At 36.7% G+C, this 25,542-nt stretch overlaps 1 protein-coding gene across 1 annotated transcript in view; it reads left to right on the top strand.

Moving 5' to 3' along the window:
- The window catches only part of ap3b2 (adaptor related protein complex 3 subunit beta 2), a 39,409-nt gene extending 14,284 nt beyond the window's left edge, over positions 1–25,125 (top strand). The window contains 27 exon segments of the mRNA XM_084396321.1: positions 636–711; positions 2,985–3,059; positions 3,260–3,355; positions 4,306–4,466; positions 5,526–5,592; positions 5,676–5,858; positions 6,252–6,431; positions 8,128–8,225; positions 8,490–8,544; positions 8,906–8,977; positions 9,149–9,211; positions 10,159–10,291; positions 10,619–10,728; positions 10,806–10,982; positions 12,206–12,392; positions 12,598–12,716; positions 16,385–16,499; positions 17,613–17,732; positions 17,735–17,801; positions 17,903–18,074; positions 18,339–18,426; positions 18,525–18,634; positions 19,304–19,532; positions 19,611–19,695; positions 20,383–20,480; positions 23,036–23,174; positions 24,275–25,125. Coding sequence (XP_084252447.1) covers positions 636–711; positions 2,985–3,059; positions 3,260–3,355; positions 4,306–4,466; positions 5,526–5,592; positions 5,676–5,858; positions 6,252–6,431; positions 8,128–8,225; positions 8,490–8,544; positions 8,906–8,977; positions 9,149–9,211; positions 10,159–10,291; positions 10,619–10,728; positions 10,806–10,982; positions 12,206–12,392; positions 12,598–12,716; positions 16,385–16,499; positions 17,613–17,732; positions 17,735–17,801; positions 17,903–18,074; positions 18,339–18,426; positions 18,525–18,634; positions 19,304–19,532; positions 19,611–19,695; positions 20,383–20,480; positions 23,036–23,174; positions 24,275–24,425 — 3,226 coding nt within the window. The 3' untranslated portion in view covers positions 24,426–25,125.
- Positions 25,126–25,542: the final 417 nt, after the last annotated feature.

Below are 25,542 nucleotides of genomic sequence, written 5' to 3'. Positions count from 1 at the left end.
TCTCATTTATAATTGATTATCAATTTATATCAGATGTTTCTCCTGTATTTCTTAGGAAAATAAAACCAGTCATAAACGAGGCATATGTTTACATACAGCAAGGGTATAGTGATATAAAATAAATGTGGATGGTACAGCTCAGATCATTCGGATTTGAAATAAATTGAAAGGAAATTGTTTGACTTCATTCTGAGATCTCTGACTTTTGATGGCAGACTTTGGAAACTTTTGGTATCACAGTTTAAGACTCTTTTTTTGTAGAGGAGACAAGTTTTTCCTCAGGAGAGCAAAAGCCAACAATGTACTGCCATTAATGTTGAGGAGAAACAACAGAGATCTATTTGAGAAAGAATAGCTATTTCATTCGTGGCTACATATGGGTTATGATCATGCTGTTGATGGTATTTTTGTGGGTGCGTTTGTCTATTCTGGTTCTCCTTTGATGGACGGTGTGATTTCATTTGCTCTGGTTCGTTCTTCTGAACTCGTGAGCGTCCGCAGGGCTCTTAAAGAGCAGAAATGAGTCTGAATGATTCTTGAGTTCCTCTTATAATGGACACCTTTCAGAGAGTTTTAAATGATAGAGAACCAGAACAGTTGATAAAACCTCTGTCTTTTTTGTTTTCCATCTTCAGACATGATGACCTGAAGGAGATGCTGGACAGTAATAAAGACTCCCTGAAGCTGGAGGCCATGAAACGCATCGTAGCGGTGAGAAAAACACGCACACTTACTGGTTTTTTGACTTGTTTTCCAATACAAATATCTAAACATTCTTAATCGAGATACATTTATTTGAGATATAAAATCTCAAATCTTTTTTTCTAAAAAAAATAAGTAGTTTTTGCTTAAAACAAGAAAAATATCTGTCACTAGGGTGAGAAAGATAAACTTGTTTTCCCTTTGAATTAGGTTTTATTTTTCCCACCCCCATTGGGAGATATTTTTTTCTAGTTTTAAAATCACTTAATTTTAATATGGAAGCTTGTTTCCGCCACTAATTTTTTTTCTTCTGAATAAAATAAGACTTCTTAAGCTATTTCTCTCACAATTTAGAATTTTTTTACATGTTCTCTCAGAATTGAGTGATATAAAGGCGGAATTGTGAGTTATAAAATCCGAATTGTGAGATATACTTCTGAGAAGAAAGTCAGCCTCCCCCCCCCCTCATCATTTGGACTTAATTCGCAATTGCAACTTTATATCATGCAATTCTGAGAAAAGAATTTGCAATTATCTTTTAAAATGTTTCATTCAGTGGCGGAAACTATAGCGTCCATATAAAGCAGAGCGCCGTGTGTTGGGTAATGTGTCCCACAATGCAATTCTATAAATTTCATTGTCTCATGCACCAATGTTGTTTGATGCACAGCTGGACTGTGAAATTTGCCATAATTGGCAATAAAGTCCCAGCATCCCTTCCGGGACACCAGGTTTAGTTTTTTTTTTAGCTGTAATGATGAACAGAACAGAACCAGAAAACAGTCATATACATGGAAAACTAAGTCAGATAAAAAAATAAAAAAAAACCTGATTGTTTAGCGTTTCAGGAAGAGATATTTGGATTCATGTCGGTAATTACATGACTGAGTAAATAGACAGAAGGCTGTAATCGTGGGCAGTAAATGCCGCCGTCGCTGTGTGTTTGGTGAAGTCTTGACTCTCGCTGCTTTGTAACTGTTGCATCAGGTCTGGCCCGCTTTGGAAACGGGACAGAAATGCGTAATGCGTTTAATATTCATGAGCGGTTTTAGTGTCTCTCTATTGTGTAGGATTAGATCAGGAATGAAATATTTATCACTCAGAGCTCGGAAGCCACGAACAGCCACCTGATACTGTTTCCATTCACAGAGCACAGGTGGCAGCGGCAGCAGGTCGATGATTCCTTCAGGATCGCTCCGAACACAAATGATTCATGTCAAATTTGACCCTTTTTTTTTTTTTTTTGCTTTTTACTGTGAATGATCCATCAGTACATGTTATAAAAAACGTGTTCTTGTCTAGTTGCAAACAAATGCAACCAGTATCATCATAGAAACAAAATTGCCCTCTTTCTCATAAATGGTGCTTGGAAGTCCGATTCATTGTAGTTAATTGGTGTTTTATTATACGTTCTGTATTGTAGTGTGATGCTATCCTGTTTCTGATCTGATCTGGTCGCATAAATAAATTAGATTAGGTGAAAGTAATATGTTTATAAAATATAAATGTATTTTTATATTATTTATATAAGAAATATATATGATTTTCTTTTTCATAAGGAGACTTTTTTTACATACACTACCGTTCGAAAGTTTGGGTTTAGTAAGCCTTTTTTTTAAAGGAATTAATAGTTATTTAGCAAGGACATTTATAATGTAACACAATATATTTCTATTTCAAATAAATTCTGTTCTTTTGAACTTTCTCTTCATCAAAGAATCCTAAAAAAAAATCCTAAAAAAATATAAAGACTTTTATCAACATTGATAATAATAAGAAAAGTTTCTTGAGGAGCAAATTAGCATATTAGAATGATTTCTATCTATCTATCTATCTATCTATCTATCTATCTATCTATCTATCTATCTATCTATCTATCTATCTATCTATCTATCTATCTATCTGTCTGTCTGTCTGTCTGTCTGTCTAGCCTATCTATGTAACTAGTATATATATATATATATATATATATATATATATAGTTTGTGATTTCTTAAAAAAAAAAACTCGGCTTAAAGGGATTGTGCTTAATATTCTTTCAAATGATAATATAATATCATTTGTTATATAGACAGAATTATTTTTAGGTGAACTGTCCAAAGGTTTTCTCTTCCCTGCAGTTAATTGATCTATTAAATTGACAGTAAAGACATTTATAATGAATTGATGGTGAACTGTCCCTTTAAGTGTCCAAATTTATAATTTTTTTAGGTCACAGTATAAGTGAATCAAACCATTTTCCACATCTAAATATCTCCCTGTCTGTGTGTGCTGTCCCACAGATGATCGCCCGGGGGAAGAACGCGTCCGACCTCTTCCCTGCGGTGGTGAAGAACGTGGCCTGCAAGAACATCGAGGTGAGCGAGACGGGAAGCGGCTCAGTGCTTAAATGAAGTCAGCTTTTCTGGGTGTTATTAAGCCTTAATCTAGTGTTAATATGCGATGACAACGTGGTTCTGCTCATGAGTCACTCTGAGCTCAAGTGCTGAGTCACAAAACCACATGAAACGCCACATCAGAGCTCTATTCACCAGTATATGTGTGTTTTCTCTCTCAGGTGAAGAAGCTGGTGTATGTGTATCTCGTGCGCTACGCTGAAGAACAGCAGGATCTCGCTCTGTTGTCCATTTCCACCTTCCAGAGAGGACTGAAGGTCCTGAAACACACACAAAAACATTATTCAGGGTTTAAAACGTACAAAACCCCATGATCTTCTCTGATCTCTTTCATAATATCAAGAGCATAATAAAAGCCTGTACTGCATATTTGCTATTAAAAGTGCATACTGTTCTTTTGAGGATGTATTAAAACTATATATTAGTTAATGCTGTTGTTTATCACCGTATTTTCAGTTCAGTTATATAAAAATATGAAAGAAGTACATTTTAAATTCTATGATATAATATATAAAAATATGTAAATATTTGATATTTTTATCGTTTTTTTTATAGTTTATTGCAAAATAAACCCCGAGATCAAGTTTGTACCAGTGTTATTTTAGTATTATTTATTTACTATTATAGTTTTTGCTAATATTTTGAATTAGCTTTTATGTTTATATTTTCAAATATTCATTTTAGTTACATTTTTAGTAATTTGTTTAATTTTGATCCAATCTACTATTTAGATTTCATTTGTTTTTACTTCAGTTTTAGTTTTTATTTACGTCCAATTAATTAAATGCTTCAACTTCAACTGCCAAGGCAACATTTCTTACTTTCTAGGAGTTTTGCATATATTATTTCTATTTTATTTTACAGTATTTCAGATTTATTTCATTTAACAAGCATACTCATCATGTTTTGAGTACGTAGTAGTATTACATCGTAAAGTTGTTTTGATACGACAGACACTACATGCTGTTTGCATCTAACTAAATTCATATATATATATATATATATGCAAATACAAATAGTGATGCAGTTAAATGCTTACTAAACATGCAACATATTGCAAAAGTGTGTCATATGGGAACAAAAATGCCCTCTGGTGTTCAGATGAAGGAAATACCTGTCACACCTTTTAATTCTGGTGTGTGAAGTCACATTATTGAAGCATTTGTTCTCAATAAATTACATTATTTTCATTGTAACCCTGATCCAGGACCCCAACCAGCTGATCCGTGCGAGCGCTTTGCGTGTGCTGTCCAGCATCAGAGTGACCATCATCGTGCCCATCATGATGTTAGCCATCAAAGAGGCGGCGTCTGACATGTCTCCATACGTCCGCAAGACCGCAGCTCATGCCATACCCAAACTACACAGGTACAAGAAAACAAACGTCTTTTCATCTGCAAATTAGCGTTAGAAATAACAAACTGCTTTCAATTCAATTACACTGCCATTCAAAAGCTTGGGGTCGCTACAGTTTTACATATTTTTGAAACAAGTCTCTTCTGCTCACCAAGGCTGCATTTATTTGATTAAAAATACAGTAATAATAACAGTTAAAATGTGAAATATTTTTACAGTTTAAAATGACTGTTTTCGATTGAATATAATATATGTCAAATGTAATTTATTCCTGTGATCAAAGCTGCATTTTCAGCATCATTACTAATCATTGTAATCATTCTAATATGCTGATTTGCTGCTCAAGTAACATGTCTTATTATTATCAATGTTGAATACTGTTGCACTGCTGCATGTTTTTATGAAAAGCATGATACATTTTTTCCAAAATTGTTTGATGAAAATAATTTTAAAAATGACTTTTAGTTCATTTTGATCGATTTAATGCTGAATAAAAGTTTTCTTTTAAATAAAATCATAAATATTTATTATATAAAAAAATGAATTTTTATATTATATAATATATACATGTGTGTGTATATATTTATATATATAAATATAAATATATATATATATATATATACACACACACATATATATATATATATATATATATATATATATTATATAAACCTTATTATATTCTATCATTCTATTTAATTTATTATATTATTATATTTATTTATATAGGTTTGTTTATTAATCTTGACTGCAGTTAAGCATGTAAAACATAATGTATAATCAGTGATCAAGAACCTTAAATATCGCACTAGCAAATAAATAAATGAATGAACATTAAATATGTATTTGGATTGAAATAATTTTCTTTAGAAAGCTGGAATGATATAAGAAAACTATTTGACCACACAAATGCAATTGACCAATCACAATCAAGAGCTGTATCTATTAAGTTTTCTGATGTTGTAGCTAAATATGTTAGCTTGTAGTTTTGACTACTTCAAATGTTCAGTATTCAATAAAAGTAAAACTAATTCACGAAGCTGATGGCCATTTTCTCTCTCCTTCATTCAGTCTAGACCCAGAACAGAAGGATCAGCTTATTGAAGTCATCGAGAAGCTGCTGGCTGATAAGACGACAGTGAGTGACAGAGTCATTTCAGGACAGCCCTGACATATAATCATCACTTCTAATGTGATGTGTGTGTGTGTGTGTGTGTGTAGCTGGTAGCGGGCAGTGTGGTGATGGCGTTTGAGGAAGTGTGTCCGGACCGCATCGATCTGATCCATAAGAACTACCGTAAGCTGTGTAACCTGTTGATTGACGTCGAGGAGTGGGGTCAGGTGGTCATCATCAACATGCTCACGCGCTACGCCAGGACGCAGTTCCTCAACCCCAACGTCAACGTGAGTATCATGTATCTGTGTGTGTGTGTGTGTGTGTGTATCTGAGGAGGACTTATACACTTCTTTCCCTGGACAATGTCTATTTTCTTCTTCAAACCACACATACTGTAATAAAAACATGACATAGTAGCTTATACAAAGGAAGAAACCAATAAAATATATACAGTACACACACACACATGCACAAGGGAGAAAAAGGACAGCAAGATATATAGATATAGTAATGTGGGTAGATACAGTGATAGATTAATGTAATGTAATATAATTTTGTTCTGGTAATGTTATGGAGAGAAAAAAAAGGATATAATGCACTGTTATAGATAGATATCAAGACAATTTAAGATAATAATAATCCACTTGTAATTACATATCAACACGTGTGTATATGCGCAGGAGTCTCTGTTAGAGGAGAGTGGCGAGAGGGCGTTCTACGCCTCTGATGATGATGAGGAAGATGAAGATAAGAAAGCCGAGGCGGCCGCTCTGCCGAAGAGGAAGCCGTACGTGATGGACCCCGATCACAGACTCTTGCTGAGGAACACCAAACCTCTGCTGCAGAGCCGCAATGCTGCCGTGAGTCACACGCACTTCTCCTCAATCAATTATTTTTAGAAACAGAATTATTTATTTAATGATTTGTCTAACCTTTAAAATTGTTATTTAGGCAAAATTTTTTATTTAACCCTCTGGTGTTGCTCGCTTGGCGGTCAAAAATGACAGAATTTTTATTTAAATGAAATGAATGTACTTTATTTTAGTTGGATAATTTTTTATTTATTTAATATTTTGTATTTTTATGGGGATTTTATGGTACTAAATTATATTTATTGAATAGTTATGATCCATTTATTTCCTGTTAATCACTTTTTGAGCATAGACCTGCTGAAGTGGAAAAAGTAAAAAAAATTAAATTTAACGAAAAATTTTTTAGAATGAAAACCTGCGCAAAAATACTATTTTAAAATTTTATATGAAATATATATTTTCCAAAGCATGTTTTACTCAAAAACTGTAAGAAAATCAAAAGCCATAAATCTAAACAAGTTGTGCTTCAAATTTGAGGTTGACGTCTCATAAACTGAGCTTTCAGTAAGATTTTGTTTGGGCGCAGTACCAAATGCTTTCACTAGATGAAATTCGTCTCCCATTCATTTCCAATGCCGTCAAAACTTCGAAAAGTTCAAATTTCAAGTGTTCTGTTTTCCACCTCAATTTAAGGCCCTGTTTACACGAGAACGCTCGCGGGTGAAAACGTACAAATATTTTATCAGATGTGCCTTTCGTTTAGACGGCGACGGCGTTTTTGGGGCTTAAAAACGCAAAAAAGTGAAACCACCCTCCAGAGTGGAAATCTGAAAAACGCTCCACCGTCGCGTTTCCGTCTAAACGGTAAAAACGCAAAAGTCCGCTAGACAGTGAAGGCACCGATCAGTGCTTCACATTGCCACCTAGCTGCCTGGAGTGCATACTACATTGAATTTCACACACTTTTGCGTCACCATATGCACGCAGATTTCCCCCCCATAACGCTCGTCTAAACGCAGAATAAAAAGCGATCACTTTTGCGTTTTCTCTTCAGATCGTTTCCGTGTAAACGTAGCCTAAATGTAATTCAAATTCTAGAATTTAATTGGAATTTATGAGGCATTGTCAATTCAGTTCTGACTGGTACACAACCTTGTTTATAACAGTTATCGTTCTTTATTTTAAAATCCACTTAATAAAAAATGAATGTGTATCAAAATCTGAAACTTAAAGTCTTTTTTTTTTTTTTTATCCCCCCACATTTTATACTTAGTTGCTTTGGATAAAAATGTTAATGTTTTAATTAGTGTTGGAGTCATGCAAATGTATTTTAGTTCAGTGCCAATTCTCAATTATTATTATTATCCTGTTAGTTTTTATTATTAATAAGTTAGTTTTTTATTTTATTTCAATTCGTTTATAAATTATTAAAATGGTTTTAAAATGGGTTAGTTTAGGGTCAGTTTTTCTCAATTATTAGGTTAGCTTTTAATCTTTTTTAAACACTTGTTCACATAAAGTAGCATCAGTTTTTAACGTTTCTAAACAGTCTCCTTAATTTGACAGAGTGAAGATGAAGCTGATTTACCAGTGTCACAATGACAATGAGACCTTTTCACACATGACCTCTAAACGGAAAAATGATGTTCATTCAGCCGTTATCATAATAAATCTCTCTCTCTCTCTCTCTCTCTCTCTCTCTCTCTCTCTCTCTCTCTCTCTCTCTCTCTCTCTCTCTCTCTAGGTGGTGATGGCAGTAGCTCAGCTGTACTTCCATTTGGCTCCTAAAGCAGAGGTGGGCGTCATTGCCAAGGCTTTGGTCAGGTTAATGCGCAGCCACAGGTGAGTAATCAATCACATACTAATGAAACATAAACACACTCACACCAGCTCTGACACGAACAGGCCCACGCTTCCCGTTTGACCATGTACGGTACGGTCATCGGCTGATGACATCATTAGCGCAGGTAAACTGGCACTGGATGATGCATCACTCCAATTAGCCTCTTTTTGGAAATAGAATTGTCCCTCACAAACACACATGAAGGTTTTTGAATTATATGTAGTTTAGTCACTGATGTCGCCGTGTGATTTGTGTCTCTGTAGTGAAGTGCAGTACGTCGTGCTTCAAAACGTCGCTACGATGTCCATCAAGAGACGGGTGAGTGATTCACATGACACTGTAAAGGACATGCATCACGTTGACTTTGTGGATCATCTCACAACACTTGATCTGAAGCTGGATGATTTACTCCATATTGTTCAATACATTGATGAACGTTGGTGCAAATCATATGAAAAGGCTTTAATATAGTTGAAATATTTAAACTGAAGACCCTCATGTGGTGCTTTTTATACATTCAATACTTCGTCCTTGAAAGATTTCAGATAAAAACAAAAAAAAGGTTTCTTTAAAGGCATAATAGAATATAAAAATTCAATCAGTATTAAGAAAATGTAAGATATGCAAGCATTTAGATGAAGGCTGTGGTGTTTGAATATGCTGCGTGTTTGTCTTTTAGGGAATGTTTGAGCCGTACCTGAAGAGTTTTTATATCCGCTCCACAGACCCCACGCAGATCAAGATTCTCAAGGTGAATGGACACGCAGCTGAATCACATCTGACTTTGAAAAGCGTTAGTTTTAATGAGAAACTCTATGCAGAGATATTATGTCACGAAATTGTTTCACTAAAGAGTGTTGCTTCAGATATTTTGAGTGTTTTAAAGCTGGACTGATGATTCTATCTTCTCTTATTAACACAGCTGGAGGTTTTGACTAATTTGGCTAATGAGACGAACATCTCCACTATCCTGAGAGAATTTCAGGTATCTTTTTACATTTTTTGTTCTTATGGTTTAATAAATAATATAATATAATATAATATAATGTAAGTCTACAAAAGTTTGGGTTCGGTAAGATTTCTTTTTAAATGTTTAAATGTCTAATGCTCATGCTCTGTATTTATTAGATCAAACATGCAGTAAAACATTAATATTGTGAAATATTATTACAATTTAAAATAACTCTTTTCTATTTGAATATATTTTAAAATGTAATTTATTCCTGTGATTTAAAGTTGAATTTTCAGCATCATTACTCCAGTCTTCAGTCAGTCAGTGTCACATGATCCTTCAGAAATCATTCTAATATGATGATTCTGATTATTATCAGAGTTGAAAAGTTGTGCTGCTTCATATTTTTGTGGAAACCGTGATACAAGAACAGCATTTATTTGAAATGGAAATCTTTCATAACATTATGAATGTCTTTACTGTCACTTTTGATCAATTTAATGCATCCTTGCTGAATTTTTTTTTTTGCTTCTTTAAGAAAAAAATCTTACTGACCCCAAGCTTGAACAGTAGTGTATACTTTTTGAAACTAATATTAAATTTACCATATGAAATTCCTTAACACTTAAATATGAATATTAAACAGTGTTTGCAGTTTAAGATAGATGCTTTTTAGAGACTACAGAACATGAAATATTTGCACTTTTAAAAATGATTTTGTCACACCACATGATTACTTAAGTGAACTAAACTAAAACTGCAAGCTAAAAGGTGGATGAAGAAAAGAAAGAGAAATGGTGAACCATAGTATCTAAAATACATTTCCTTATACACAGATACATTTTAACCTAAAATCTTCATGTTGAATAAAAAAAGTTTGAAATGTATATAAAAAAAGATTACGATTGTAGATAACAGTATATTTCTCTCTATATATATATGAATAGGGATAATGATGTATTTCTCTTTTTGTATTGTAGACGTATATTAAGAGCATGGATAAGGATTTCGTGGCGGCCAGCATTCAGGCCATTGGTCGCTGTGCTACAAACATTGGTGAGGTCAGAGACACCTGTCTGAACGGCCTCGTACAGCTGCTGTCCAACAGAGACGGTGAGAGTGTGTGTTCGCACACGACGCTAATGCAACCAAACTGTGTTTAATTCTCAGGCTATCATTAATTATCCATAAAGTGAGCGCCGTTCAAGCTGACATCAAAAGTTATTAGCTCTTATGTCAGAAGAGGTTCTTATCATGCAAAAGAAGAAAAATATGAGCCTCTGACATACAAATGTTACAATAAATACGCTTGAAATCGGTCTCATCACATGCTGTAAAAAAACAGAGAGATGCGATGCAGTGGCCGAAGATGTCCGTCTGATAATGTTGAGTAATATTTAGTGTGTGTTTTGTATAACATTGGTGTTTGTGTGTTTTCAGAGCTGGTTGTGGCTGAATCGGTGGTGGTGATCAAAAAGCTTCTACAGATGCAGCCCGAACAGCACAGCGACATCATCAAACACATGGCCAAACTCATCGACAGCATCCAGGTAGCGTTCTGATCCGAACTGCCCAGTTTCACGTTTCAGATTGTCTCCGTGGTCCTGATAATGTGCCTGTGGTTCAGGTGCCGATGGCCCGGGCGAGCATCCTGTGGCTGATCGGCGAGTACTGCGAGCACGTCCCCAAAATCTCCCCCGACGTCCTGAGAAAGATGGCCAAAACCTTCACCAACGAGGAGGACATCGTCAAGCTGCAGATTATCAATTTGGCTGCCAAACTGTATCTTACTAACTCAAAACAGGTGAGAGAAGAAACACTGTATTAAAAATATTTTTTTTAATAACCTGAATTTTTATATTTTTTTTGTATTTAAACTAGTAAATTTAGTATATATATATACATTTGTTTTTATTACTTTTGAACATATTTAAAATAAATGTCCATTCAATAATTTTAGTGCTTCAGCTTAACCTTATTTCAGTTAGTTTTCAAGGCAATCTATTTTTTTATCCAATATTTAGATTTTTATTTTATTTTAGCTTTATTTCAATTAAAAAAATATGTTTTTAATAGTTTTATTTTTAGTTAATTAACCCTGACCATATGCATGCTTGCTTGAATACTGTTTACTGCTGTTTTTAACATGCTAGGATAAATAATGCATCACACATTATCAGTAAGCAAGCTAACTTGCATTATGCAACATAACGAAACTCAAATGAAAGTAAACAAGAAAATAAATTGGCAGTAACATTAATCGAACGCATTAAAATTTGAAGTTTTCACATTAAAAATACACGAAAAGTCAGTTTAAGACATCCAGATAACTGATGTTTGGCAGTGTTTTCCAAAAACATGCCTAAAATGTGTATTTTATCTAAAATATTATGGATTTTTTTAATTCTCTCAAATATTATGGATTATTTTACTCTCTAAAGCATAGATAGGACATGGAGTCACACAACAATGCACAAAAAAAGGATTTTATTCTTTGTATCTCATGGTAATGTGTGTTAGAAAGCGAAATAAATGCTTTTTTTGTGTGTTCCAGGTAGTTTTTTTAATTAATGTTCTAAATTATACATTGTAAATGTGCAGGACACTTGCTTAAAGGTAAACTATGTAACTTTTTTTTAGTTCAATGCATCATCAATCCTTCATACAATACATGTTTTTCTCTGACCCAGATTCTCTATGGTAAGTGTTTATATTTTAGTGGGATGGTTTCCACTGGAAATTGGCTTTGGCAATTGTTTTTTTTATATTTTATTTTATTTCAGTTAATGTTTCTTTTATTTCAAGAAACGGAAATGTGTATTTATGGTTTCAGTAGACTATAATAACCCTGCATCAGAGCATCAGTCTGGATGAAAGCTGGAGAGACACAACAAGAGTCATTGTTTAATCAAGCGAGACAATTTCTGTCTGCGTGTCATATCATTTAGACACACACATGTAACATTGCCTGTCAGGCATGAAACTCTTGAGACAAAATACATTTTCCTTTGCTTTTCCGTCTTTCAGACTAAACTGTTGACGCAGTATGTACTGAACCTGGCGAAATATGATCAAAACTATGACATCAGAGATCGTGCCCGCTTCATCCGCCAACTAATTGTTCCCACCGATAAGAGCGGCGCTCTCAGCAAATACGCCAAGAAGCTTTTCCTTGCGCTCAAGCCCGCCCCCGTCCTGGAGTCTCCATTTAAAGGTATCGCCTAACCCATATTTCATTGTTCAGTATTTCTCTGATGTTTCTCCTAAAATGACGACATAAAGAGTTGAAAGAGGTAGATATTTGAGTTCATTTTAAGATTTGAAGGTAATCTCAGCACAGTTTGAGGCCCTCAGAAGAAAAATCGGAGGAGCAGGAGACAATTGAGACATTAAAGAGATCTCATTTGTGATTTTTGCAGACAGAGATCACTTCCAGCTGGGATCACTGTCTCATCTGCTGAACGCCAAAGCCGGCGGATACCAGGAGCTGCCCGACTGGCCCGAATCGGCGCCTGACCCGTCCGTGCGCAACGTGGAGGTGAAGGATTCTGTGTGTGCAGGGAGAACAGTTCTGACAGAGGCAGGGCCAGAGGGCGCAGGGGTGCTTCTCCTACAGACCACCAGAGGGAGCTCCAACATGCAAGACCTCCCAAAGAAACACCCCAAAGCCCTAACAAAAAGAACATGTTTATATCGCTCACTCTCCTCGCTCATTAGCATAACTCCACCCTCATATCGCATTAATCACACACTCTGCATTTCAATTGGGTGGGAGCTACTCATCCTGCAGCCCTATTGGTTGATGTGTCAATGATAATTTTCGAAAAAGTCGGGTTCCGAAAGTAAAAAATCCCATTCATTTTCGCCATAATGGAATTGATTCTTAATCATAACTGTGGACTATGAGGTTATTAAATGATGGTGTATTCTTTTGTTGAAACATTAACCACATTATTTAAACTTTTTTTTATATTTTTATAACCACGTTCAATTCCTGATGAGAAACTACATTACCCATGATTCTGCAGAGAAATCTCTGCCAATCAGAGAATCGCAACAAACACAGTCTTGTACCTTTGCCTTTTTTGTCCAATTTTCAAATAATTTTATGCTTCAATTCAAAGTTTGTAATTTTCTCTATGAGAAAAATGAATGGGACAAAAACTTCCGGAACCAACGCCGCCGAAAAAGTTGTTGTTCACTGTTGCACTCAATTAAAGGTAGGGTAGGTAAGAATTGTCTAAAGAACTTTTTTTCAAATTGGCTTAAACTGTCTTTATATACCAATACATAATTAAAATGTAAGTACTTTGAAAAAGAGAGTATAAAAATTGAGTGACTATAGTGTATTTAATCTTCAAAAAACACAGCTCATTAATTCCTACCGGGACGAAACAAGTGATTGGCTTGCGCGACTGTCACTCTCCGTCGCCATGACTACCGCCGCTATTACTGGTTCTGCCCACGTGCGTGCAGTCGCGCACCCGTTTTTAGGTGGGAGTGAATGGAATTAATGAGCTGTGTTTATACACTAGAGTCACTCAATTTTTTATACTCTCTATTTCAGAGTACTTGCATTTTAATTATGTATTGGTATATAAAGACAGTTTAAACAAATTTGAATAAAAGTTTTTTTAGACAATTCTGACCTACCCTACCTTTAACAGCGTGTAAATCTTGATAGAGTTTAACTTGAACATTCCCTCGAGCAGAAACGATTAAAAACAAAATCCTGGAATTATTTGTCCGAATGCTTTAAAAAGCTAGAATTGTGGTTCTAGAATTGTCCATTCAATCACAGAGAGTTCTAGAACAGACACACCCACATGCCACTCCTTCCTGATTAATATTCCATGATCAAATCTGCATATGCATGAGGTCTGCACCACACACTGATCAGTCAGGGTCTTGTTTCCAGCTTCAGGTTTTTGTCAGCATAATCATCTTTGTTATTTCATAAAGCACTCGTCACTCACAGCAGATTTCTCATCTAATAGATGGGTGCGTTATTGGTTATATCCCCTCCGATGTTCATCCACATCTTCTTTTTGACAGTCTGTCTGTCTCTTTATGTTCCCGCCCACCATATTATGCAGCAGGAGGAGGTCATAGACAGCAGTGAGGGCCGAATCGGTCTCCTGGGAGACTGGAGAGAGGTGCTCACAAGAGTGCAGTGGCTTCTCTCTCTGTCCTCTTTGTAGTCGGGCCACCCAGCTCGACCTTACTGTACTAAAGTGTGTGTTTTTGCATCTCAGTCTGAAATCTGCTGACCTCACTTCCTGCCTTGCAAACCATCACATCACAAAATCTTCATATTAATGTTGCACTTCCATTACTGTGACACCAAATGCTCAGCAAAGCATTAAAACTTCATCTTAATACAGATTTGTTATTGACATATTGGGTATATGATTAGAGACCTTCTGAAATCTCAAAATAAAGGGGTGAATTCACTAAACAGCCACTTTTTCAACGCAAATACCTGTGTGTTATTTACACATGAGCCTACAGAAATCTAGAAATGTCTGTGAGCATTTTACTTGAAGGAGAAAAGCAATATAACGATGACTTTCTGCATTTTAAAGGGCCGATTCAGGTGCCTGTACCGTCCCAACACAATCTCATGGCAATTCGTAACTATTTTACATTTTGGCTTATTGGTGACTAATTTGTATGAATTCGTACATTCTCGTTCTTATGTTTTCGTATGATCTGCTTACTCCCAGTGGCGGTTTAGAGGTGTGGTTATGGGAGGACCTTCATAATTACTTCACATTTTCACATACGTGAATTCATATGAAACCGTCACTTTGTAAAATAGTTACGTTTTCCTGTGAGACTGGGTTGACCGTCCCGGTAGAGTATGTCAGTTAGCGGTAATCTGCTGCATTTGTTACCACTTATAACACTTAGAAACAATTCAAAAGATTGTGATTGTGCAAATTGCTTTCAGCACTAAATTTGTGGGCGTGTTTACGTTGTTAGCAAATTTGCATAGTAAATTGAATATTAAAAGTAAATAATGCTATTCATTCTTAGTGAATTCCCCCCTAAAGGCCCATTCTTACCAAGAACAATAACTATAACGTTAACTATATTAGAGTCCACACCAACTGACGATAATGTCCTGTTTATTATAAGCGCGCAGTGCTTACGTCGTTTGCAGCCTTCGCGCTCTTTAGACTCGGGTGGATTCTGATTGGCTGTCAATGTTTTCATCGTTCATCAGCTGGAAAAAAATACTCCCAACGATATCGTTCTTCTGTGTCGTTATTGTTATACCTACGAAACTTTATAGTTATAGTTATGGTCCTTGGTGTGAACGGGCCTTAACACTTTCAGTTGCTTTGACTGAAGCTGTTAGCGAAATATGGATGTGAAACGCATCCAGATATATACGTGCTAATCTGTTGACAAGTGCAACCTGAATCCTTGTGTGTACTTTTTAAATCTTTTTCTTTCTTTTCTGTTCTTTTCTGTTCTGTTCTTTTCTTTCCTCTTCTTCTGGCCATCTCACAGCATCATTCTTGCGTTTCTTTTTATTCTTTCCTGTTTGCCAGGTTATTAGGCTGCTCGAAAGAGTCACCACTTTAACCAGCGTGAGTCTGTCAGTCACCCTTAGCGTCAGACCCAAAGAGCTTTTGCCACCAGCCTAGCGTAGCGTCTGTACTGTGCTAGATCAGCCTTCCCCTTTCCTCAGCCCTTGCTCTATGATTAAAGACCAGAATCCTCAAAAAACACCTCAGAAATGGCCTACAGCACTGATGCTAATCGCTAATTTATGCCCTAAACATCCGTTAAAGCATGCTAGTTTAAAGTCAAATTAAATTTGGGTTAATCAGTGCTGGAGGTCTTTGGGTGTTTTTTTTAGGATGTGATTTCTTTAATTATACGTGTTAGTGTACACAACAAGAATGAAAGTGGCCATGAATGCACAACCTTCCCTGTTGTAGACACCAAATGCTGAGCGGAGAGAGATGCAGGTCTCAAGAAACTTAATCATATTAATGTATGAGTGTAGACGAAGACATTTGATGCTTGTAAAGAGGCATTCATGGCCGTTATATGAACCTCTCTCTCTTTCTCTTTCTCTCTCTCTCTCTCTCTCTCTCTCTCTCTCTCTCTCTCTCTCTCTCTCTCTCTCTGGTTAGGTTCTCCAGGTGTATTTGAGCTTATTTTGATGGTGTTTTGCGATATCTTTTGCAGATTCCAGATTGGAGCAAATGCACAAGCCGGAAGGATCGTAAGGAGAAGAAAGTAGAGACACCATTCTACTCGGACTCTGACGGAGAATCCGGCCCGACCGAATCAGCAGATAGCGGTAACTGTGGCCAAAATATATCATAATATGGTCTTCATGCCAACAACTGCATTAATGGTCACTTAGCCATAACATATAAAATCGAAAACCAATAGATTTCAATAGAGCCTGATGTTAGTATTTTGCTAAGCTAATGTAGGCTAAAAAATATATATATAGTACATTTGGTGAAATAGAGCATTAGACTCAACACTGATTCCTTTTTGACATTAGCATGTTGCTAAGCTAACGACTACTTAGGCTAATAAGTACAAAAAATGCAAATAAAAAAATACTAGAGATGCACCGATACTAAATTTCTCTGCCGATACCGATAGCCGATTATTCAGATTGATATCAGCCGACACTAATAGTTTGATTTTCTCAAGGGAAAAAAAATCTACAGGGAACATTCTCATTTTATAATATCAGATGTTAAAATTAACAACAGAGCTATTATATTCAACTGGTATTTATTTTCAGATATAATAATTACACTCAAATAATCAACTTTAAATACTGATTAAGCCATTGCAAGAGTTGTGCTGTATCTTTCATCATAACTTCTGATGTTCATGCATGTTTTTACGTGCTGTAACTTATTTTAAAGTGGACGAAAAGACTCTGGGCGCTACAGCGATCGCTCTCATCACATTTAAGAGCGTCAAAACACCATTTATTGTTTGATTTCGTGATAAAAAGGACAGAATTTGTTTTAAATCACAAGTAACAAAGCACAAAGCTCTTTGTGAGGATGAGAGGCATAACAAATAATGTTTGGTGCAGTGAAAAACTGCTGACCTGGCAATCCTGGCTTGAACTATGGGTGATTCATAGGATTGAATCACCCATAGTTTTTTCACCCATTTTGATTGACAGGATATAATCGGCCCTGATGGCCGATAGTGAAAATAATGGCAATTACTGGCCAATACAGCGGTGCATCTCTAGAAAATAAATTTTTAATTAGATTCTCTATCAGTTCTTTTCATTAGTAAATAAAAATCTATTTATATTTTTATTAACATTTCCATTGACTGTGCTGTTTTGAATGAAAATTGTAATTGAACTCACTACAATACTAAGCTCGTCAGTGCTAGATAATATGATTTATTATGCTGGCTCTCTTGGCAGAATCAGACTCCGGCAGCAGGTCAGAAAGCGCTAGCGCCAGTGAAGAAAGCGCCTCCGGTTCAGAGAGCGAAGAGAGTGGAGAAGAGACCGAGTCTGAGGAGGAAGAGGAAGATGAGGAGGAGGAAAGAAAAAAAAGAAAAGGCTGGAAAAGACCAAAGCAAAGAAGCCAGTGGAGGAGAGCGCCGAGAGGTACGCCATCCACAGATCTAGAACGGCCAATGTCAATTATCTAAAGTTTTGATCCGTTTCTTTCTCCAAATGTCTCATGTTTTGCTCCATCATGCCCACAGTGAGCAGAGTAGCGGCGCCGAGGACCGGAAACGAGGCAGGAAAGCAGTGAAAAATCAGAAGAGCGCTTCAGAGTCAGAGAGCGAATCAGAGAGCAGCGAATCAGAGGAGGAGGAGTCGGAGGAGGAGTCAGGGGAGGAGTCTGAATCTGACACCGACATCAGGAAGAAGAAGGTTAGACTAGTTCAGAATGGGATACTAGCTTACTACTTAGTGAATACTGTGCAGAATATATCATATATTGTATACTGACTGCTATTTTTTTTAAATATTAAAGAAAAGTTTATTATCTGGTAATAAACATTTCTAAAAGTAGTATGCTACTGTTGTCACATGAATCAAGGTGTTAATTAACTGTGCTATTTGATGTTATTCGCCTCTACTAACTACTTTATGCACAGATGAGAGTTCATCCATGTATTTTCTTGTTTCGCTCAGACGCCAGTATCAAAACAACCTCCCAAACAATCCAAAAAAGAGAGCAAGAAGGAGACGCAAGAAATGTCTTTGTTGGATCTGGATGACTGTGAGTGAGACATACAAGACCAAATACTAAAAATGCTTGAATGTAAAACCATATAATCTCTCTCTCTCTCTCTCTCTCTCTCTCTCTCTCTCTCTCAGTTGAACCGACCACAGCAACAGCTCCGGTGACTCCAGTTAACTTCATGTCGAGTAGTCTGGTTTCTGATCTAGAGGGTTTGTCACTGACCGACTCTATTCTGGCACCTACAGTAAGTTCTGGGCCAAAGTACAATAGTAAATTGCAGTAAATGTACTATGCATCTCTATTTTAGAGACAAGACTGTAGGAAAAATAGTAGTTTTCCCTTTTTAAAGCATCTCTTTATTATTTTCAAAATACAAAAAAAAAAGAATTTTTTTTCCCATTACCAACAATTTAAGATTGCTCTGAAATGTAATATTATTTACATTTAATATAATGTTCAGTTTTTTTGGTGTGGCCGGGGCTAGTTTTATACTATACCATTCAAATGTTTCATAAAAATATACTAAAAACAGATACAAATTTAAATTATATTTTTTTCAATTTGAATATATTTTAAAATGTGATTTATTCCTGTGGTCAAAGATGAATTTTAAGTATCATTACTCCAGTCTTCAGTGTCATATGATCCTTCAGAAATCATTCTAATATGCTGATTTGCTGCTCAAGAAACATTTCTGATTATTATCAAAGTTGGAAACAGTTCAAGAATCTTTGACGAGTAGAAAGTTCAAAAGAACAGCTTTTATTTGAAATAGAACTCTTTTGTTAATATAGTTATTTTAATACTGAATAAAAGCATTCATTTCCTCTAACTGACCCCAAACCTTTGAATGGTAGTGTATATAAAATTTCGATTAATTTGATCTAAATAAATATTTTCTGTTTTCCAATAGACCATTGCACCTTCTGGTTCGATAAAGATGTATGAGCTCCTGCATCGTATAAAGGGCGAGGGTCTTGCGGTTGAGTACTGTTTCAGCCGGCAGCCCTTCAGTCCAGACCCCAACATGGTGGCCGTCCAGATCCAATTCACCAACAACACCAACTCCGAGACCAAAAACCTGCACATCGAGGAGCCCAAGCTGCAGTCCGGGATGAGGATCCGAGAGTTCTCCGAGATAGGTCTGCAGCCCAGCACAGAATGAGTTCTTCTACAGGAGCTTCAAGTTTATTTTTGTTCTATTTGCGTTGTTCTTTCAGAGGTGTTAGCAGCAGGTGATTCGGTTACTGTGGTGATGGGCATAGACTTCTGTGATTCTACGCAAGCAGCAAACTTCCAGCTGTGGTGAGTGTTTAAGAGGAGCTAAATTATGCACTTCGGTTTCCTGATGTCGACTTATGATAATGCTAGTCGAAGTGTCTTGCACTCAAAATGGTCATAAATGGTCATAATTTAGAACTTCACATTTAGAAAATTGTACAAAATTTAACTCTTTCCCCGACATCGGCTTTCCGTGTTTTCACTGTTATACGGTTATTACACACCTTGTGAAAGAGTACTGAATTTCCTGATCAAAACACATGCAAAGCAGATGCAGGAACAAGCGAGCGATATCATATGTAAGCAGATGCATATGTAAAATAATGCGATCATCAACATTAAACAGCATATAAATCAAAACTGCCTAATGTTACTGAATGAAATGTCGACCTAGGACGAGCTATAGGCTTTGCAGCTAGAATAAAACTGTTTTTTTTTTTAAAGCAGAGGGTCTGTTCTTTCTTTTGATATATTGCATAGCAGATCTTCATACAACCAAATATTCTGGGGTCCATGAAATTTTTGTGAAAATGATCAAAAACACTGGTGGTGGCTAAAATGCTGGCGGGGAAAGAGTTAAAATATTTCTATATGCAAATTACCTCCATTATGATTGGCTAAACTCCATTTATATGACTGGGATCAGTTCTTTGACTCCAATTCCAATTAGCTTTATTGACTGAAAAAATTATATTTCAATCTCTTTTTCAGTACTCACACCCGCAAATTCTTCGTCACGATCCAGCCGCCCGTCGGGGAGCTCATGACACCGGCGTTTCTGACAGAAAACGACTTTAAGAAGGAGCAAGGTGAGCGGACGTCAGCCTTTCTCATTTTAGCGCTCACAGTCTATCGATTGATCCTTTTCCTCAAAATGTCTCTCATTTTTTTGAGTGTCTCTGAAATAAATTTCCAAGGGTTGATATGAGGAGAAAAACTTTTTATGTCTGTCATTCATTATTCATGAAGTATGGCCCCATTTTTCTGTTTCATGGCTTTTATCAAGGCAGAATCCTAATTTGCATACTTCTATTGTGCACAAAAAAAAAAACTACATACTTTTGTAAGCCGAAATTTGCCTCTTGATACCACAGACCCCTTTCTCGTGTACTGCATGTAAGCATTAGCTTCTAGTTAAACTCATTAGCTTAAAATTATTATTAATTCACCATAGCACAAAGGGGTTGTGTGTTATATAGCTTCAAAAGCATGCACAGATACACTGGAATTAGTATGCCATCCATGTAATTTTGACATACTATTTTCAACATATTACAATGTTGAACACACTAAACTGAATCTAGTATACTTTATAGCATGGATAGTGTGCAAATTGGAATTCAGCCCACGCTAGTTAGTTAGCATGCCGCTAACAGCTCAGCATAAACCTGTCTGTCAGTTTAGCATACAGTGTTAACGTATTTGTTGAAACGTATTAGTTTAACATACTCATGTCTTCCTCTTCCATGGGGTTGTTTTGACGCTGTTCATTAGAGAATCTTTTGGATGGTAAGTTTCTCTGATGTAGCCGATTAGCATAGCACTTACAGTCACCTCCTCTTCCCCTTTAGTCTCTGAATTTATTTTTGTTTAACTGCACACCTCCTTCCTGTCTTCCTGTAAATGCTTTTGCTTCCAGCTGCCTCTCCCTCTTAACGCAGTCTCCAGTTATTGCCTTGGCGACTGTTACCATGACTATGCATTTTCTTATGGCATGTCAAGGTAACATCACGCTGCATCTCACTAGGAATGTGCCTTAGAAACACTGAACCCGTCCGATCGACCCTGAACCTTCACGACACTCTTGAGACCAGCACGCTCAACATAGCTCACAAAAACTCTTGTGTACTGTCTACATAGACTGCTACCTTCCAAGGTGACATCTATAATGACTTTTAAGCTTTAACGTGATTGAATCAAAACACTCATTTTGGGCAGCAGCTCTGTTAATGCACGACAGACCAATAGAGTCTGACTTTAGTTTTATGTTGCTAAGCTAACAACATAATTCATTTAATTAGATGGAATTATTTCCTATTTATGCCAGGGTTCTCAAGTTTTATCAAAAGCTTGGAGTGAGATCACATGCGGTTAGGAGAGGAGCCCTAATGGAGCCCCGCCCCGGCCCGTCCCCCAATTTTACCCATTGTTCATAATTAACCAGCACAAATTGGTAAATCTGATAAATGACAGAGCAATTCATCACATCAAATAAAAATTTTAATGTTATATTTAAAAATTACAAATATACAAAAATTACAAAAATATAACAAATTGCTCCAAACAGTTTGGAAAAACAAATCTTTTTGCATTTTGAATGTGTCTAGTCGCAATGGTATAATGATTTATTGTGTGGTGGGACATTGTGAACAAATGGAATGGGATGGGATGGGATGGGATGGGATGGGATGGGATGGGATGGGGTGGGGTGGGGTGGGGTGGTGTGGCGCAATGGATAAGACAAATGCCTTTGGTGTGAGAGACCCGGGTTCGAATCCACTGTGAGACACCAATGTGTCCCTGAGCAAGACACTTAACCCCTAGTTGCTCCAGAGGCGTGCGACCTCTGACATATATAGCAATTGTAAGTCGCTTTGGATAAAAGCGTCAGCTAAATGAATAAATGTAAATGTATGTAAATGTAAATGACATATTAAGAGTATTAAGGTGTGTGTGTGTGTGTGTGTGTGTGTGTGTTTGTGTGTGTGTGTGTACACAAGAGTAAAAACTGAGTTGGTCTGGTTGCAAAGTAGTTGCAGAGTTTTTGACTGCATCAATAATAATGTATACGATGGGCTATATATTAAATGTTCTAGCCTAAAAATGTTAGACGAGCTTTCTTCCAACTTACCTTCTCCATCACGACCATAGACAGTATATAAACGATCACGACGTGTGTTCGCGCGATGTTGTTGGTTACCTAGTAACGAACGTACAGTGGCCGAGAATGTTGCGTCAACTTCCGTGTGTTCGCGCATCTATGTTGCCTAGTAACGGAACGCAATCTGGCCGAGATACTTTGTGTGCCTGCGCCTCGTATACAACGTTATATATAAAGCTTGCAGGACAACTTGGTTGGCATTGCCTTTTCAGTGTGAGAAATAACACGGTGTGGCGTGTGAGCGTGTGAACTGGTTGAATTGCATGTGTCTCACAGCCAATGTGTGAGACTTGAGAACCCTGTATATGCTCTTCAGCGCTTGGTCTTGGTATTTTTTGGTCATAATTTTGCTGCCTACTGTTCAGAGCCTTCACATCTGGAGTGCAAGTGTGATTCCTAAAAATTGTTGTTGATTAGGTAGTCAGCAGAGTTAGCATTTGCATTAGCTTTCAGCTAATCGATGCTTTCTGTGTCTTTTTGCAGGTAAACTGATGGGAATGAATGAAATCTCAGAGAAGTTGTCGCTAGGAGAGAAATGTGTGAACGAGCACATCATCGTTGAGAGAGTCACGGCCACCGCCAACTTGAGCAGGGTACCCTGCGGTTCTGATAAAGAGTGCAGGTAACACACACACACACACATTCACATGAATACAGTGGCCGTGTCCCAAATGAAGACTTTAGTAATGCAATGTTGCATAAGGGCTTTTCACATGGAGCTTAACCCTGTGTTATTGTCGTTCTGAACCCTGGGTAAAGGAACGTTTCACCATTGATGTAAAGTATTTGAGTGAATGTAATTAGCTACTGTACTTAAGCATATTTTGGCTACTTTGTAGTTTTACTGAGTGTTAGTGCTGTCAAATCGATTAATTGCGATTAATCACATCTAACAAGTTTGTAAAAGTTTTGTATACATTCGTAGATATATACATACTAGTGCTGTCAAATTGATTAATGGTGATTAATCGCTTTTAACATAAAAGTTGACATAAAATATGTTGCATACCTTTAGTCCAAAAAGTCCATCTAGGATGACCTTGATAGTAAAGCCAGCAATATGTAAAATAAGGATGCCCAATGCTTGAGCCTTAATGTAAACAGGTCACATGCTGCGTTCATCCAATCAGTGACACTTACATTGCGAATATGCAAATAAGAACGTTAACACATATGTAAGATAACCCAGGATTCCGTTTGCCCAGGTTTTAGAATGACCCAAGGTTAACTATTTCAAGTGTGAAAAGCTAGTGAGCACATTTCTGTACCAAAATATAACAAACGGGACACTCGATGATCTTGTAGATGAAGTACACAGTAGTTGTGTCAATTGGAACGGGGCATTTTAACTACACCGAATAAATCTGGTGTAGAAACTGTTTTCACTCAAAAATGGCTAATCACAAAGAAACAGCAAGTAACACATTGAATTAAACATGGAATTTTGAAGGCTCAGATAGTATTGTCTTATAAAACACACTCTAATAATCTGTTTTATGTACAACTTTTTTTTTTTTTTTTTTGTAGCTCCAGTAAGAGCATTAGTTATATTTTCGAGCACTCTCAGATTTGTATGTGCAAGTATTTTTTGATTTAGGCTTATTATTTGAGTATGTAAAACTCTTTCATTCTTCACTTTTCTTTACTTTGCTGTCTGTTTTTCTGGCCTGTGATCTCTTGAAATCTCAGTACACCTCCTCCTCCTTCCGCTCCTGTTTACAGATTCGCAGGTAAAACGGTCAGCAGCGGCTGTCTCGTGCTGGTCACCGTCGCTACGAAGGAAGGGGTCGGAGCTCAGCTGACGGTCAACTGTGAGAAGATGGTGATCGGCACGATGCTGGTTAAAGATATCCTGCAGGCCCTGTCGCAGTGATGGCGCCCCCTACAGTCAACACCCTCCTACTGCTGCTTACCGCATTGAGTCGCATCGCTGTGTAGATATTTCCCCCGCGTGGACTGGCTTGTAGCATCAAAAATATACTGATGTCAGAACCGCGACAACAACAACAACATTCAGGGCCCCGTAATCAGGATGTTCCTCTTATGTTCCTCTGTTGAATGTTGCATGGCATCAAAGACAGTCAGTGCACCATAAACCTGCCGAATTACTGCACAAACCTGTGTCAGTTTTAGTTTAGGATCTCTTTAGGATTTACAGTACATGCTCAAAAGTATTTGGACACTACCTTGTATCAACAGCAACCAGTTAATAACAATCCATCTGCTCAACGAAACGAGACTAATAATCAGTTAGTTATTAATTTGCTATCAGATCAATCGTTGCCTTTGTGATCTTCATAAAATGAACAGAAGCTCAGTGGGGTTTATTTCTAGCGTTTAGCTTTCACATATTCTGAATGTAACATCTTGCATCTGATCCCAGACCACATCCCAATGACGACAGCAGATTTGTTTCCAGAAACCACATCAAACTGGTTTTGAAAACTAAGCTTTGTTGAACTCTCTGGAACATGTTCATATTAGTATCATAATGCAGTCAATTTCTGTTGGTTTAGCAAAATCAAAAGCTCTAAAACACTCTCAGATTTTGTAGCAACCTCATCTAATCTCTCAAAAGGAAATGTATGTCTTCTCTGTTTTTTTATTGTTTTTTTTGTTTTGTTTTTTTGTTGCAAATGTATAACTACTGAATCTAGGACTGGTTTTCATCAGCTTCTTGTTCTCGTGAAGCTCTCAGAGGAGTACAGTAACTCACAATCCCATTATTTTAGACATTTAAATGCAATCTGGAGCCGTTTATCTCGATGAAGACTCCATTAGTAGTTAGTTTTAGATATTTTTTAGTTATGATGAATATATCAAGTTATGCTTGTTGGCATAAACCAGATCTTCCTCCTGCCCTAGGTAAAAACGAAATCCAGCTTTACTGACTCATCTCTGTGTGACAGTGGGAAATCATGTGAAATCATGTGTTGTTTGAATATTATATCTCTATTTATTATAAAGAGTTTTAAATGTCAATAAAAGAG

Source organism: Rutilus rutilus, assembly GCF_951802725.1.
Source record: "Rutilus rutilus genome assembly, chromosome: 23".
NCBI classification, from domain to species: domain Eukaryota; kingdom Metazoa; phylum Chordata; class Actinopteri; order Cypriniformes; family Leuciscidae; genus Rutilus; species Rutilus rutilus.
Note: the sequence above shows the minus strand (reverse complement) of the source record. Positions and strands in the feature narration are given on the sequence as shown.